At 40.4% G+C, this 17,520-nt stretch overlaps 1 protein-coding gene across 1 annotated transcript in view; it reads left to right on the plus strand.

The window, feature by feature from the left end:
* Positions 1-3,212: 3,212 nt before the first annotated feature.
* Positions 3,213-17,520, plus strand: part of qsox1 (quiescin Q6 sulfhydryl oxidase 1) — a 37,450-nt gene continuing 23,142 nt past the window's right edge. The window contains exons 1-8 of the mRNA XM_061825933.1: positions 3,213-3,841; positions 4,436-4,536; positions 7,145-7,193; positions 7,836-7,938; positions 9,554-9,644; positions 10,832-10,977; positions 17,032-17,166; positions 17,244-17,373. Coding sequence (XP_061681917.1) covers positions 3,553-3,841; positions 4,436-4,536; positions 7,145-7,193; positions 7,836-7,938; positions 9,554-9,644; positions 10,832-10,977; positions 17,032-17,166; positions 17,244-17,373 — 1,044 coding nt within the window. The 5' untranslated portion in view covers positions 3,213-3,552. The remainder of the gene's footprint in view (positions 3,842-4,435; positions 4,537-7,144; positions 7,194-7,835; positions 7,939-9,553; positions 9,645-10,831; positions 10,978-17,031; positions 17,167-17,243; positions 17,374-17,520) is intronic.

Here is a 17,520-nt window from a genome sequence, read left to right on the forward strand (position 1 = left end):
CATTATCTTTGTAAATGCTCAAATTGTTTTGCATTTCATTAGACTGCACATAATGCAGCCATGTAATATATTAATAGTATTGCATAAGTACGCGTAGCAGTTGTATCGCTAATGTGGTATTTGGCGGGCAGGGCACAAGGGTTTTAAAATTCCTTCACATCCCAGATGATCGTTGGTGGCTCGAGTTATTTTAGTTGCTTATTAAATATGCACATTCCTAATAACCCAAACCCCCAGTGGAATTAGAAGAAATTTTGTTTTCAAATATTTTGAAACAATATCATGCCTCAGACTTACCACATTAGTTTAAAAAGACTGAAGTTTTCCCAAGCAGAATTACATTTAGGGATTGGAATATTTGGAGCGGCACGGCACGATGGATCCGCTGGTAAAGCGTTGGCCTCACAATTCTGAGGTCCCGGGTTTGATCCTGGGCCCGCCTCTGTGAAGTTTGCATGTTCTCCCCGTGCCTGCCTGGGTTTTCTCCCAGCACTCCGGTTTCCTCTCAGATCCCAAAAACATGCAACATTAATTGGACTCTCTAAATTGTCCCTAGGTGTGATTGTGAGTGTGGCAGTTTGTCTCTATGTGCCCTGCGATTGACTGGCAACCAGTACAGGGTGTACCCCGCCTCCTGCCCGTTGATAACTGGAATAGGCTCCAACACTCCCCGCGATCCTCATGAGGATAAGTGGGTAATAAAATGGATGGATTGGTACATTTGGAAGTGAAAGAATTTACCACTAGAGGTCACTGCAAGTCAGATATTGAAAAGTTTACCTTTTTTCAAATACATTTTGGCAACATCCAATATCTTATGTTGATACTGTATTGTCTGATTCTGATTCATTCGCCTAACCTGTGTGCAGGCAATAAGGGTTCAGTTCGCACTCAGTGAGCGTGTGGACTTGGTGACCAGTTCAGAGTGTAGTCCGCCTTTTGCCCAAAGTTAAGTGGGATAGGCTCCAGCACTCTGTGACCCTTAAGAGGCTATGTGGTGGTGAGAATGGATGAATGAAATATTTAACTGTTTATATTATGAACAATGATCAAATGAAGCACCAGCACCTGAGAGACAAGGATAAACTACATGATAAAATTACAATTTATTTCACGATTTGAACTCGGGGCAACAGAGCAAGTGTTTGTCCCATGATAATTTCCAAGGGCGATCAAAATGTGAACAATTTTCACTTTGAGCTCCCTGTTACACAACAGTTAAACCAAACGTTTTCAGAAGGCCAAATTAAATTCAACTGTAAAGGTGATCCTGCACCTCGTGAAATTTTACCCTCATGCAAAAACCTTTTGTGACTGCTGCATCGAGTGGGTGTAAAAAGTCTCCACACCCCTGTTAAAAGGCCAGCTTTTGCGCTATGAAAAAAATGACACTAAGATTGAGCATTTCATAACTTTTTTCATCCATTAGTGTGATCTATAACCTTTACAACTGAATTGAAAAGTATATGAAATCTTTGAGAGGAGATTTAAAACGAAACTACAGCAATCATGTGGTGTGCAAATAAAATAAAACAGAATTGGAATCAATGCACACCTGCCACCAAGACCCTCAAAATAGTTCAGATGTTCAAACGGGCTTTATACTGTTTATGTATACTAAAAAATGATCTTTTTTTTTGTGTGTGTGTAACTGAATTATACGAGTGGTATAGATCTCAATGGTCACAAAAACGGGCATTTCAACTGGGGTGTGTAGACTTTTACATCTGCGTTGGGTCCACGCAGGCTGGAAGTGGAGATGACAGGTTGAGGACATAATTACTTGTTGGTGTCTTCATCAGCTTTTTCATCCATTACAAAACCAAATCAATGTCGTCAGAGGACTGGTGGCAAAAGTCCAGAGCTGCCGGCACAACAGCGCACACACAACTGTCAACAAATTAGAAATCACTTGTTAGTGAAGCCATCTCATCTCAGTCTGGACTTGATAACCTTGATAGCGCGTAAATAACCCAAAAAATAAATAAAATAAAATGGGCCTCGTTCACCACACACACAACACAAATGTCACCGGGGCTGCTTGTGTTCTCTTGTGTTTGCTCTGCCTATTGACACAATGACGCTGACCTATTTAGAATATGAGCAGATGTTATGTTAATAAATAATCATGCTTTTTAGTTTGTCTTGCTTAAAGGTTAAACAAGACCATATAAAAAAAGAAGATAAACTCAAACACTCAATCAACACTTCATACAAAATAATAATAAAAATGAGAATTATTATGATTTAAAAAAATATATACCACAGGGATTTCCCACCTATGGCCAATTTAAGTCTTTACTGAACCTAACCTGTGTGTTTCCTGGAAAATGGGAAGAGCACAGGAGAGCACGCAAACTTGACATTGAGCTTGAGCCAAGATTCGAACCAGAATGCTTGCAGTTGCCAGGCAGACATGCTTACCACTACTAAACCATGTTGCCTGTTGTTTAAAATGTTTAGATATTCAACATTCCCAGCTGATTTTTTTAAAATCACAATTATTTTTTAATCAATATTGGATCAAAAGATCAAAGACTTTTGCTATGCTTAGTTTTCGTTTTCTGATTTTAACTTGATAATCTGAGTTTACTCATTTTACTGTTTTTGTTTATCTTTTGACTTGAGTTGAGAATTTATCTTGATTTTCAGCTTTTCATTTCCTCATATTTTTAATCTTTATTTGACTTTTGTTTTGTTCGTTTTATAGCCAATGCAAAACATTTCCAAAGCACTGTACTGTTCAGTTGTATTAAACTTTAAATACAATATAAATGAATATGAAAGCTCCAGCTACGGGACACGTCATCGGTGATGGAGCTTGCAGGATCCTAGTTTGTTTTAAAACATTTATTTCGTAAAATGTATTAAACTTTCATGTAGCACATATTTTAATTGAATCATTTGTGTGATTTTTTTTTAATTTACTATTTTTAAGCGTAGTATTAACTTTCAAATTTTAACCAACGTTACAGTGGTTTATTGAAAATAATAATTTCAAAATAAAATTTCTACCTTGTTTTTGATTAACGCTATGACCTACTAAGCCACTGCACCGAATGTTGGTGATGATGCGGTGGAGTACTTGGAGAGCCAAGTTCTTTTTTTTTTTGTTTGTTTTTTGGGTGGCAGTCGGTGTTAAATGGGTTACCCATTACACCGCACAATTCGGTCATCTTATTTTGAAACCCGGATGTGGCCCCCCATGTACTTCCGCAAATTGAGAAATCTTATGAGTGACGTTCTGGGATTACTGTAACAGATTCTGATTCCTCAGTTTGCAGATTTACCATCATTTAGCCGTAGCCATGTTTTAAAAACAGAATAATCGTCAACGGTTCGGCACCGACACGGTAAATCTTGTTTCTCCTCACAAGGGTCATTTCCGTCCGTCCCTTTACCGTAAAGGCGAGCGAGGAGGCGCACCCCGAATAATCAGATGCTCCTACTGTGCGCGGCGTCAAGCCAGTAGTGGTCAGAAACTTGCCGCTGTGTTGAAAACTTTCTCCCGCCGGTGGTCACCTTGGCGTTGCTGTGACACAACCGGGGAAGATGGCGCGGCGCTACAACCGGGCCGCGTCCGGTTTGAGCGAACAATTGAAGAAATATCCCCGACACGTCGCCGGGCTCCGCTTGACGTTGTGGCTGCTCTTGCTGTCCTCGGCGGCGGAGGCCGGACTGTACACGGGCTCCGATCAGATCGTCGCGCTCTCCCCGGACAATGTCAAATCGGTTTTGGTCAACTCCAGCTCGGCTATGGTGGTGGAGTTCTATGCGTCGTGGTGTGGGCACTGCATCTCCTTCTCGCCCACCTACAAGCGACTGGCGAGAGACATTAAAGGTTGGTACCAAGCTGGCACTGAACGACCATTCTTTCTTTTCTTCATCTATCTATCTATCTATCTATCTATCTATATATCTATCTATCTATCTATCTATCTCTATCTATCTATCTATCTATCTATCTATATCTATCTATCTATCTATCTATCGTATGTTGTATTTTATCTCATCTCAGCAGATGTTATCGTTTCCTATTTCATCACATCGTTTAATATGGAATTCCTCCTTATTTCCTTTTATCGTATGTTGTTATTTTCTTATCCTTATCTCAATTTATCATACGTTGTGTTGTTTTATGTAACTCTTCCTGATTTCAATTATCATGTTTTGTGTTATGTTGTTCTCGAATCTTGTTTGTTTTCCTCATACTGTCATGAATATGGTCAAGGATGACACGATCACTGATGCACTCCAGTTGCTTTTTTTTTTTTTTTTTTTTTTAACCACAAGCTGGTGAGCATATATTTTGTTACTGTATCTTGGTGAATGTTATGTTGCATTATCTGATGTTATGACATGTAATTGTATGTTACGTTGTCTCTACTATACATTTTTCTGCAACCTACGTTTGCATTGTTGGTCTATCTTACAGAGTGGAAACCTGCCGTTGACCTGGCAGCCATCGACTGTGCTGATGAGAATAACAGGAAGGTCTGCGTAAGCTTCGGTATCAGAGGATATCCAACATTAAAGGTAACATGTGTGCCCTACAAGTCTCTAGTACTAGTAAAGTCTCAAATCTTATGCCTGGATCAGACCAGAAAACAAATTTGGCCTTTCCAGAATGCAGTATGTCAGACTGTTGGTAGAAAATCTCGGCGAGTCTTGGTCAGAATATGGCAACACTACACAAAATGTATCCCGATACCAATGAACAATGGGATTTACTGTATCTTGTCAAATCAAACGCTGTCGGTGAGGCAGACCCAGAAAACATGTCACCAATCAACGCGATACACTACACACAACAAGATGTCGTGCCAATGTATTGTGTGTGTTGGCGAAAAGAACAAAACGAGGGAAAATGTTTAGTGTTCGTCACCGGTGCTCAGGAGAGAAGGTTCACTCAAGGATTGCGTGAGGTATGGTCACATACTTTTAATAGAATATGACTCGCAAGCAGGCGGCTAAATATGCAGCCTAGCAAGCTAGTGCTAGTACTAACGGTTATACTTAAACAAGCCAGGTTTCTGTTTAATCATGCTCGAAAGCTTTGGTAATCTTCGGTTTGTGCACATGACTAAATGTTGACAATGTGAGGATGAAGCGCCAGTCACAACATGCAATCCTAGTTGTTGATGTTGAGGTGCGCTGTCATTGTCTCACATTACACAGAAGATATCCCCAAAAATCAAACATGCGAGACTTGGACGTGGATTATGTCACACCAACAAATTACGTCTGGTCCGATCTAGGAAATTAGCTGCAAAAGCTAATCGGCCCAATATCAGGGCTAAAATCCTGTCGCCTGATCTAAGCATGATGTGTTCAAAGAACTTGATTCCATGTCAAGTTTAAAGTAATTAAGCAGCAAGTTCTTGTGAAGTGTTCAGCGCCATCAGTCTCAGTGCCCTGCCCTTGTCACACAAGTATGAGCTAACATTGTTTAGGTAAATGATGATCATAATATGTATGAGCTCATCAACAGCAGACACTCCAATTTTTCACAATACTGTGATCATGACCATATCAGAGTGAATCCTTTTTCCACCTGACACTACTAAGGATTAGCGCTTCAGAAAATGGATGGTTGGGACTATCCATCCATCCAACCATCCATCCAGTTTCTTCGCCGCTTATCCTTACGAGGGTCGTGGGGAGTGCTGGAGCCGATCCCAGCTTTCAACAGGCAGGAGACGGGGCACACCCTGAACTGGTTGCAAGCCAATCGCAGGGCACATTGAGCCAAAGAGCCTCACTCACAATTACACCTAAGGGCAATTTAGAGTGTTCAATTAATGTTGCATGTTTTCGGGATGTGGGAGGAAACCGGAGTGCCTGGAGAAAATCCACGCTGGCACGTGGAGAACATGCAAACTCCACACAGACGGGGCCGGGATCGAACCCGGATCGTCAGAACTGCGAGGCCAACGATTTACCAGCTGAGTGGATAGCACTACTAAAAAAAAAAAAAAAAAAATGAAGTACTGCTGAACCAAAGTAGACTTGTTTTATTTATCAATTTTTTAAAATTTTTTAATTCAATTTTACACTCAAATTTTTCAGCGACATTTTGGTAATACATTTGTTTGACTTTATTTGTGGCATTAGTATTTCTGTCATTGCCAGGCCACACCAGGATCACCTGTATTTTAATGTAGTATTTTTTTTTACTTGATTAAACAAAGGCGCATATTATTAAATACTCACGGCACGTCACCAAAAAAAAACAATGTCACAAAAAGTATTGATACTGAAATGACTGTCTTGTCTCCACATACTTGCAAATATAACTTTGGCATAATATCTGTTCCTGTTTAATTGCTCTCAGCGATTCTTCTTTTGTATTTAATGACAAACATTGGATAGACCAGTTAATTTTACCCTCTGCCAACAAGATGAGTGGCGTCCAATTTTTCTGCCCGTCACTATACGTCACTGGCAAAGATAGATAAGCAGCCTGTGCGAATAATCTGTATTGACTATTGTAGTTTAAAAGTGAATTGCACTTCATAACTGCAAGAGAAGCTCAGGACATGCACTTCATTTGGGATTTTGATATTTTGTCTTAAAGTTGACAATTCAATTTTGCCAACACCCTTGGCACGCCCCTAATCGTAGTAAGGTCAAATGGTGCACAAAATGGATGGATAGTTATCTTTGTGTTTCTTCAAAATGATAAATTTGCACCCACGTTTTAGTTTGGAAAACACTTGCCAACATTTTTGGTCATTTTCTGGGATGTTGCAACCAAGCAAGCCTCTTTATCATAATCAGTGTATAAACTGCTTTTTCTGCAAAAGTAATTTAAACAGTCTATTCTTAAAAATAATCATGAATGCAGCCCTAGTCAAAACCTTGGTCACGTCCCTCTCCCTGTTGTCCACCAGCAAAGGTGACTTGAACAAAGGGCTCCTTCTTTTCAGTTTCACAATCAAGCTTAAACATCTCCAAGTCATTTTAGCCAGTGGAGATTTCGGGGGGTCGACGTTGGCAGGGGGAGATGGCTGCATGCCAACCAAACTTAACACACCGTCGCTTTGCTTCTCTCGTGGCTGTGTGAGGACTGCCCAATTTGATCTTTCTGCTTCCTCAGATTTGAGTGTAACTCCAAACTCTCTTTTTTTGTTTTACCTTCCAGTTTTTCAATGCCTACAGCCGAGAGGATTCTGCTGGACAGACTTTTCAAGGTATCATTGTTCAAGAATACATTCACTGACTGTGCCATTAGACACCCACAGAGTATAACGTAGTCCAATATAAGAGTTGCATTCCATCAACGCTGTCAAAGAGATACTTTTTCAATCACGGGAACATTCCCGGCGTAACAACGGGGTTATCAGCAGAATCTCTATAGGTTTTACATAATTCTTGTAAATCATGAACGATAACAAATAAAACTTAGTGTGCCAGAGGAGACAAATCCTGATCATGAGTCTGACTGATTTTTGAGGAAATGGTGGTAGTGGAAAAAAAACAGGATTTTTTTTCTTTTTTTTTTTTTTTTTTAGAATGAGGCTCGCCATACTATCAATAATATTATGAGGATAAGAGGGGATGTGAATATTTACTGTATCACAGTGTGTGACATTCAATTTTTGGCCTACGCCTCAAAACATTTAAACTAGGGGCTACTGCATCACATCAGACGTTGGTGGATAGTGACGGTGAAGCCAATTTTTAATAGCCTTTGTACACAATTATCATTGTTAACCAGATGTGGATTAAATATTAAAGTCTAACTGGGGCTCATTTTGCAACTGACTATTTGCACGGCCTCAAAACAATCAGGAATGTTTAGTGTCCAATGTTTGATGTTCCCTGACCTCCAGGTTTGCCCCATGATGTCCAAGCTCTCCGTCACCACATCATAGATCTAATGGAAAAACACCAAGACCCGTGGCCTCCAGCCTGCCCGCCACTGGAGCCCACCAGGTAGATTAAAAAAAAAGCACAATCTGTCAAATACGCGGGGCCCCTTTTATGCCTTTTCTAAATTCCACATTCATTGAAAAACAAGGCATTAAATGGCCCTGTTGCTCCTTCACATAAATGACCAAGGAATTTGTGCACGTAATTAGTAAACCAGGGGCCGTGAGTTCGTTTCTCACTGGGGCCTCCACCCCGAGAGGGGTTGTGTCAGGAATGGCATCTGGCGTAAAAACTGTGCCAAACAAATACGAGGGTTCATCCGAGATGACACGCTGTTGCAACCCCTAAGAGGACAAGCCGAAAGAAACTTACTTTTGATTTCCGACCTACAGAGCGCACTATATTATAAGCCTCACCCAGTACATTTGTAAAGGAATTACCATTTGGTACATACACCTTTGTAAAAGCCGCAAGTGCCCACATTGAAACTCACATTGAGCCACAAGATATTTACAAAGATAGTACACAGAAAGAGTTTTCAAAGTTTTAATACCTTACCTTAGCTTAACATAGCAACAACACGGTAGCACGAACAGGGCTGGTTAAAAAATAAAAACATACCGATAAAAAAAACAAAAAAAACCGCCGTGGTAGCAACAGGGTAGCACAGCAGTAACAGAGCCTGTTTAAAATTAAAAAAAAAAAATACGTCACTGAGGCGCAGCAGAAACACACTAGTGCAGCGCTAACAGGGCCAGTTAAAAAAAACATACCGGTAAAAATCACTGAGGCACGGCACTAACACAGCAGCAACATACTAGCACAGCGCTAGCGCAGCGCTAACCTGGCGGGTTTAAAAAAAAAAAAACCGTACCGGTAAAAGTCACTTCCTCGGCACATATATTCCACCAGTCTCACTCTTACCTTTTCCGCTCAAGGGCCCCCTTGCGGGTGTTAGGAAAAATGCACAAATTAGCCACATCACCGCATAAACCGCAGGATTGAAAGCGTGTGAAAAAAGTCGCGGCTTATAGGCCGGAAATTACCGTCATTCTAACTCATTTTAATTTTATATTATAATTTTATAGTATTGAATAATTTAATGTTAAAATGTAACACCCAAAAATTCCTGTACATTTTAAAACTGTCTTCCAATATCCACTTTTGTTCATGAATGGTTAGCAGTCAGCTTTGTCACTCAGTCAGTTGTCACTTCTCAGTTGGTGCTGAACAGAACTCGGGTTGTTATTTGGTCTTGTCAACTAAAGCAATGATCGCTAAAGCTCTTCCATTGTTTGCTGGAAGCCGGAACTGCAGAAGCCGTCGTCATGCTCGTGAAAAGATCTTGTAAGAGCCCTCGGGCTTCCTTGTATTCACAGGCAAAACTGTGATATGTAGATTTGAATGTTGACAGTTCAGGAAAATGAGAACAGGAAGCGAGATTGTACAACATTTGTCACCCAATGTTTTTTTTCCCTCCTTATTTAGATCAGGAAAAATTGTATTGCATGCCCTTATAATTGCAAATCTCCCATTTTTAATGATAGATTTGAAAGGATAAATGAGGTTGCAGTGTCCTGGTTTTTATGTCATGAAGCTGTAAATAAATGTTAGGTGAGTGTGAAAATGTTTCCTATTCACCAAAATGATTTTTTTTTCTTTTTTTTTTTGTAATCAGCCAAGCTGAAATCGACATCTTGGTGGAGACAAATAGCATTCGACACCTCGCCCTGATCTTTGAAGATGCGACCTCCTACATTGGCAGAGAGGTACAGTAACTGCGCCTTTCTCCATCAATGCTGAATGCAGATACAGTTTTTTAAAAAAAGCCTGCAAACCTCTGGTCAAATGCCTAGTTATTGACACAAAAAGATCATACCAAGATAAATAATTTTTTTAAAAAATTGACCATTAATATGATCTATAATTTGCCGCACTGTTGTACAAGTTCACCCTCTTATAACTGGGAGGCTGCTTTTGTTCAGACTTAACACAAAGTCAGGTTAAATAGGTGTAAGAACACTCCTAAAAAAAAAAAAAAGAAAAAAAAAAATAACATTGAGATTTTAAAGTAGGCTTTTCTTGACATGTTTTTGCCCATTTTTGGTGCTAACTTTGACTGACGGTGATTATTATTTTGAACTAAACCTTGAGTAAAGCCCCAGTTCCATCTGAAGAAAAAGAGCCCCAAAGCATGACCGCCACATTACCATGTTTTAATGTAGGTATGTTTTTTTTGTTTTGTTTTTAAAATGTATTTAGTGATGAGCAGTTATGCTTTTGCTCCAAGTCTCCCTTCTGGCGTTATGGTTAAAATGTTGAACTTTGGTTTTGCATGCATTTTAAAGATTTCAAGTCGCCCCAAAAGTAAAGAACGATAATGGTGGTGGGAGATTTTTGTCACATGTACTTGACAGAAAGTGCCTCTCGGAAACCTGAGTGTCCAGTTTTCTTCTCGTCTGACAAATACCTTAAAACAATGAGATCCCTCTGATGCCGTGGACGCTCTCTATCACGGGGTGTTCTGTAAGATTTAACTACAAAAATGTTGGAAAAAAAGAACTGCTGAATTTTAAAGTTAAATTGAGGCACTTTAAATGGTGGCAGGTGTGTGCTTGCTCCGTATGGCTGTGGAGTTTGATTTATTGATTAATTATGAACAGCGCCACATCCCTATTTATGAGAGGGTGAGCACACGTGTGTAACCCCTTTATCTCAGTTGTTGATTTTAAATGCCAAAAATATTTTTTTTCAATCGAGTTGTATGGGTTATAGTTAAGATGAATGGAGAATGTTTTGAAGTATCTTGGATTAATTTTTTTTCCACTACAAAACTGGTATTTGAGCTGTTTCATGTAAATGTTTATATCCACTGTCCATTTAAAAATGGTTGGCATCCCCCACAGCATCTAATGCCCCTTGCATCAAGTATATTGGTTTTCCCTGTGTGCATCAGGTGATCTTGGACTTGTTGCAGTTTGAGAACATTGCAGTGCGTCGGGTCTTGAGCACTGAAGAAGAACTCGTGACCAAATTGGGGGTGACGGAGTTCCCATCCTGCTACCTTTATTCTCCTGGAGGCAATTTCACCCGACTCAAAATGTGAGTTATTCAACTTTGGAAGTTTCTCTCCTTTTGAAATACCTCGTATTAGATTTAATATACAACAATTCAGTACAACATCATTTCACACAGGATTTACAACTTTTTTTACTTTTGTTGAATTCCGCACAGTAGATTACATTGCACTGTAGCGGTTTAATTAATTGGCATATGGGATATGTTATGGGTTGGAAAAATTACTGATATTCACACGTATAAGGTTTGGTGCCTTTCCTTTATAGTGGTTTCTGTCCTTATTCCAAAACTATGGTGTAACTTTTTTAAGATATCTCATCTTGCTTATAGCAGCAATCAATGAAGAGATTCCCAAGCGGCGACAACAGATGGCTTTGTAGGTAGTGGAAATATCCAGATTATGGAAATTTACTGAATCTGACTGGAGGTCCTTATCTGTTTTTTTTTTGTTTGTTTGTTTTTAAAGTGGACTTTCAGCTTCAGAAAGAGAGTGTTGGGAGCAAGAGTACAACTGGCCATCTCCCTCTCGCTCTTTTGTGTTTTTCATGTACAAATACCTTTTTTTTTTTTTTTAAGACAGTATAGCTTCCTTACTTATTCTATCAAAAAAATACAATGATTTGGCAAAACAGTTGTATATAGTAATATGAATATAAATAGTTACATGTACAACCGATCCTAAAACTGTCATGAAAGTCCGACAGTATTGGTAAGGTCACAGAATGAAATTGCTTTTAATCCGTCAATAATCTTTCAGGGTTTATCCTCCACCCAACTGGGATTTTCTGTAGCTTGACTTCAAATGTACATTTCATTAAAAATAAATAAAGCAATAACGCAACTTCTGTCATCCTTTAGGTTGGAATTCAGTATTACAACAACAAAAATTGTTGCTTTGATATGACGTAGATGCAATGATTCTAGCACCGTTCTGTAACAATTTTATTCATTTTTGAAGGATAGCTGGTTAGGAAAAATTCAGTATTCTTTGGTAATAGGAATTGTTGTAAATTCAAGATTATTGCTGCGTTTTGGGAATGCATTTCTCGGACGTCTCTAAATAGCTGCTGTATGTGCCCAAGTATATTGATTTCAATCATTTGTTTCAAAAAGTGAAACTTGTATATTAGTTTATCACACACAAAATGAAATATTTCAAGCCTTTATTGGTTTCAATTTGGTCTCAGCGTGGCTCGGTTGTCTTCAAGCTGCTGGAAGACTTCCTTGTTGTTGCTGTGTTTGTGAGTGGATTTTACATCAGTCACCTTTGGAATTGAGGTTTTTATTTAAATGTAAAAAATCCAATAGAATAATGCAGCAGGATGTTAAGGGAGCTGATGGGCTGGAGCAGTATTGTGTCGTTTACTGGAACAGTGGCATGGGTAAATGTTTTCAAGACTAAATGTACATACTGCAGGTTACAATTAGTAGTAATTAATAATATAACAGATCTTTGAACATCAATAACAGTACGGGAATCATCTTTGAGTGTCTGCATCCCATATCTAGTGAAAGATTACAAGCATCAAGACTGGAAATCCAAAGGGCATCTGCGGGTTTTCGCATTAAAATCAAAGGTTTTCCCTGTGCCGTCACAACTTAAATAGCTACTCTGACCTTAATGACCTTGGGATTTTTGATGAAAAGATGGTGATCAAGGAAGAGCACGACCTCCGCTTGCAATCTCATTATTTATTCAAATGTCACGAGCACGCAACATCCACTTTTAAGTTGTTCACAAACGTGATTCATGGACTGTTACTTTCAGCGCTAATCGATTTGTCAGCAGTGTTATGAAGGATTGCCATGTAGTGCCTGCTGTTTTGGCTCATAAATCGCAGCAACAGGAATGCATTGCATGGCCGTTTTCCAGTTGAAACTTCCCGTTTGCAGCTTCACATTCATATAAGCAGCGCCCATCAAATTGACAAGCAGCAAACAAAAGTGATTATAATTGATTTAAATGGTTGCTGATAGTCAAAAATAATGTTTTGTATAACCTTTATATCAACAAAGTAGGAGCAGATATGTGTATACATGCTGTAAAATATATCGCAGCACCTAATTAGCAAGTGAGGGATGCTTATCAATACATGATAAAAAAAACAAGATAGATCAAAATTAGACTTAAGAACTTGAAAATAGGGATGCAGTTCCCCTTATATTGTACTAATCTGCATTTAGCTGTATTTAGAAGTTTTGGCACAGAAGAATATATGCAGTTGGACCTGAGAGAGGGCCTTACTTAATCTGTTTTAGTTTTTGGCCAGTCAAGAGGCTTGATTTGTGGCCTGTGAAACAAAAAAAGATCCTACCTGAAATTTCCCTCCCAGAGAATTGTTTCAAATTAAGAATTAAGATTCCCAGTTAGGTGACTAGCCCTAATCCATCCATTTTCTTTTGCCCCTTATCCTCATTAAGGTCGCAGGGAGTGCTGGAGCCTATCCCAGCTGTCAACGGCCAGGAGGCAGGGTGCACCCTGAAATGGTTGCCAGGGCACATAGAGACAAACAATCACACCGAGAGGCAATTTAGAGTTTCCATTTAATGTTGCATGTTTTCTTGGGATGTGGGAGGAAACCGGAGTGCTCGGTGGAAAACCCACGCAGGCACGGGGAGAACACGCAAACTCCACACAAGCGGGTCCGGGATTGAACCAGGGACCTCGGAACTGTGAGGCCAACGCTGCTCCACCGCACCGTCCTAGCCCTAATCTATTTGGCTAATACTTTTGAGATTTCATTCATAAAGTAGCTGTGAGAAATACAAGAGTAAAAGTATGCATCGTGACATGAAATCACATTGGTAGGAGAAAATGTTACTTTGGATCATATTACTTGAATAAAACTCTCGTGACATTTGCTATACTTTATCAAAAGTAATTTTAGTACTTAAGTACAGCATGTAGCAAAAGTCACGATATTACTTTCAATAAATTCCTAACAGTTACATGAGAAGCTAAGTTTATTTTTACTTTTACTGTCAAAGGAGAAATTGCAACAAAAGTATTAGTATGTTGCAGTACAAAACTCAAAATTTGAGAGAGGTTTGTCCCAATACTTTTTGTCCATATAGTGTAGTAACTATAAAAAAAAAGGCACGTACAACCTCACAAACCTGTTACCGTCTGTTCAGTTTACTCCATCCACAAACAACCCCACATGTATTCCCGTCACATTTTGAATTGTTCAGCACACAACAAGTTTGCGTCCTCATTACCTGAACCCTATTCATGAGACTACTTTTAAACATCTGGCCCTTTATTGGGATCAGAGCATCAAAATTGCTCCCATTATTCACCATCATAAAGCGGCTCCCATCGTTCCTCACCTCGCAAATCCATCTGCCCCCTTTGTCTGGCGCTTTCAATAACTTGGCATGCAAACGAGGCCTCTTTTTAGTTGACAAATGCAAAGAGGAAATGATTTATTGCTGATTTATTTATTCACCCTCCCCACCATTTCGCCCCCCCACTTCCCCTCATCTCCATCACTGTACAAGAGGGGGAAGGTTTTTAATTTCTTGCATGAAAACAATGCCATTGCTTTTCTGGCTTCACCTGCACGGCGGCAGATGGCATCCCATCATCGCTTGAATGTCTGATTGATCCTGGGAGAGACGCAGTTTGTGTGAGAATGCGCACATCCGTCATGCATGTAATGCACACCGCTCCCAGGCGAGCGTGTCCCCCATCCCGGTCTACGCTGACACCAGCCCAAGGGGACGACTGGATAAATGGGCCTCTTCCCTCCACATGTGCGACACTCCCACCAGGCCCACAGGTGTAATTGAGTCCCGGGTTGGTGCGAGTGAGCAGCAGCCTCCTTTTAGCATCCATCCACCTTATTACCATCGCCTCCCACTTTTACGATGCTCTGTCTTCCCTCCGTCCCGCACAAGGGGAGAAAGTCAATCAGGGTGCAGAAAGGAGAAGCGAACAGTCAGCGCGGTAATGGCCGAGGCTGCGGCGTTTTTAGCTTGTGGCTTCATAATCGATGATCTCTCCCGACCGTGCGCTAGCCTGGCACCATCTGCCCCCGTCGTCGCAAATGTTTTCCGGTAAGTGTGTAAAATATATGGCCACAAAACGCTGAAGAGCCCATAAAGCATTTTTATAACACTAGACTTGAAAACAAAAAAAAAAAGTCAAGTGCATTTATTTTTTTTTAAGAATCCCTGCTTGGAGAGTAAACTGCACATTGCCAAGTGTGTTGCTTTTAAATGCGTCGGGCCACCCGGGATTGAATCTTTCCGGCTAATCTTTGGCAATGACCGGGCACTGAAGTGGGTCGACTACGTCCTTTCTTCCAATCTTATTCATTCGAGCCAAAGTTGTCATCCTAATTTTCACTGAGCATTGGTTAAAATTGGTCTGGAACAGTAATGTACCATTTTTGTCAATTTTCCACTGCATGGCAACTAGTGTCTCACCTTGCTATTATCAAAAGTAGATATTGTGAGGTACTACTACTCTTACCTGGTATGCTGGAGGCTCCAAGTGTGCTGAGTCAATACTGTATGGATGATGTAAACAACTGTTGGTCACTGATTGGCTGTCCAGATTCTCCATTGCTCCAGCACTAATTATTTAAAGGCCCATTGACACGAAAAGCATTATTTGTCGTATGTTTTTAACAAAAAAAAAAAGGCAGCCGGAAAGCACACATCAATTTTTTTCACCACACAACATGATTTTGACGTATATGGCTTTTTGTAACTGCTGCCGTGAAAATCCTCTCGAGGGATTTGTTTTTGGAGAAGAAGCAGGAAGTGACGTTATGAGCAGACGCCCACTCAAGCGGTCTCGTATGTTTCTGCTAGTTTTACCTGCGGTAAAGTAGGCCTTTGTTCTTTCGTGTTAGCCAAAATGCCGTCTCGTTGTATTGCTGGATATTGCTCAAACACTCGGTACGATGGATTTATTCTTCATACTTTTCCAAAAGACCCGGTTCATCGTGTAAAATGGAAGGTGCAAAAGACGAAAAGCTTTTTGGGTTCCAAAAGACAAGTAGGTGTGTATACACCTACGAAAAAAAGTAATAGCTGGGTTGGGGGACGTAGTCCTTGTCTCAGAACGTGACAAAAGATCCACTTACGTAAGTTAGGGGTGCTAAATCTGTCTGCGTGCGTCGGCGCCACGTCTGCCGATCACGGCTTCGGCCGGGGTGGCTCATGGTGGCGCCGAGCACACGTATGCTACATATTCTCATACATACTGTTTGGAGAGTCTCTTGCTAGTTATTAAGTGATCCGCATATCATCGAAATATGGCTTGAAACAAGAGGGTAATATTGCCCCTGTCACTTCACTCGATATTGAGATGTTCTCTCCTTCGAAAAGCGCTTCCGTGCCAGAAGGGGGGGTCGGAAAAATCCGAAAATCTCTGTTGATCCTCTCCCATAGCAGGCGCCACTACGTGTTTTCAATGGCGAATGTCCCAGTGTGACCTCTGCTGATGACGTTGCAGGCAATATGGCTGCCACTTGGATATGTCCCCTCATATTTATTTTTTCGTTTAGACATTGAAGTGCATAATGTTATATGTATTTTTCATTCCAATATCTATTATAGAATGTTTATAGGCATGTCACTTGGGGTTTAAGGATACAATCCTAGAAATGACAAAAGTAAACACATTGACTAACCCTAGCAACAGATACTGCAGTATTGTTGAGTACTCCACAGTCAGAGCTTCATTTTGAATAAAATGTGTCTTCACTCTGGCGTGCTGCCAGCATACTGGGAAGGAAATGCTGTGCAACGCCGTTCTCCTCCGCTGTTGTTCTTAACATGTCTCGTTCTGATTTATGTGTTCGCTGCAGTGTGGTTTTTGTAGTTTGTTGTCATAAAAATGCCTTAAAAGGGTAGACATATTGCTGTCTGCTGGTTGGATAACTAACTGTCAGCTTTTCTACTCTTGTAATAAACAACTAAATGACAAGAAGAAATAACACAAAAAGCTGCATGACCTTTGGTGATTGGACACTGAAATAGTTTTTAAAAGTGTACATATAACAAATGTAACTATAGTGATGTTCTGACTTTCCTTGCAACGTGTTCTTACTTCCCCCCCGACAGCAACTTCGAGGCCCGTGCTTTTTACTCCTACGCTCTTCAGGGGCTTCCAGGGGTGGTACGTTCAGGGAAGTCCACGCCGGCCACCACAAATCCCATCAGCAAACATACAGAGGACCTCTGGAGACATTTCAACAGGCATGGACCAGAAACATGTTGTTTTGTCTTCTCTGGTTTGTCACCATGGCTTTGAACGACGTGTAATATTTGCACAGGTCCAGAGTGTACATGGCGGATCTGGAATCCACGCTGCATTACTCGCTGCGGGTGGAGCTGGCTTCTCATCCTGTCATCGCAGGAGAGGCGTTGACTTCTCTAAGAAAGTACATCTCAGTCTTGGCAAAGGTGAGTGTGTGTGTGTGTGTGTGTATCTGTGTGTGTGTGAAAGAGAGAGAGAGAGCTCACTCTATACGCACACACGAACTGATTCAGGCTCATTATTTTTCACTTTTAAATATTTAATATCAGTTGAATGTAGAGCTTTGGCCTCAC

The sequence above is a fragment of the Syngnathoides biaculeatus genome, chromosome 7 (assembly GCF_019802595.1).
Source record: "Syngnathoides biaculeatus isolate LvHL_M chromosome 7, ASM1980259v1, whole genome shotgun sequence".
In the NCBI taxonomy this organism is placed as follows: Eukaryota; Metazoa; Chordata; class Actinopteri; order Syngnathiformes; family Syngnathidae; genus Syngnathoides; species Syngnathoides biaculeatus.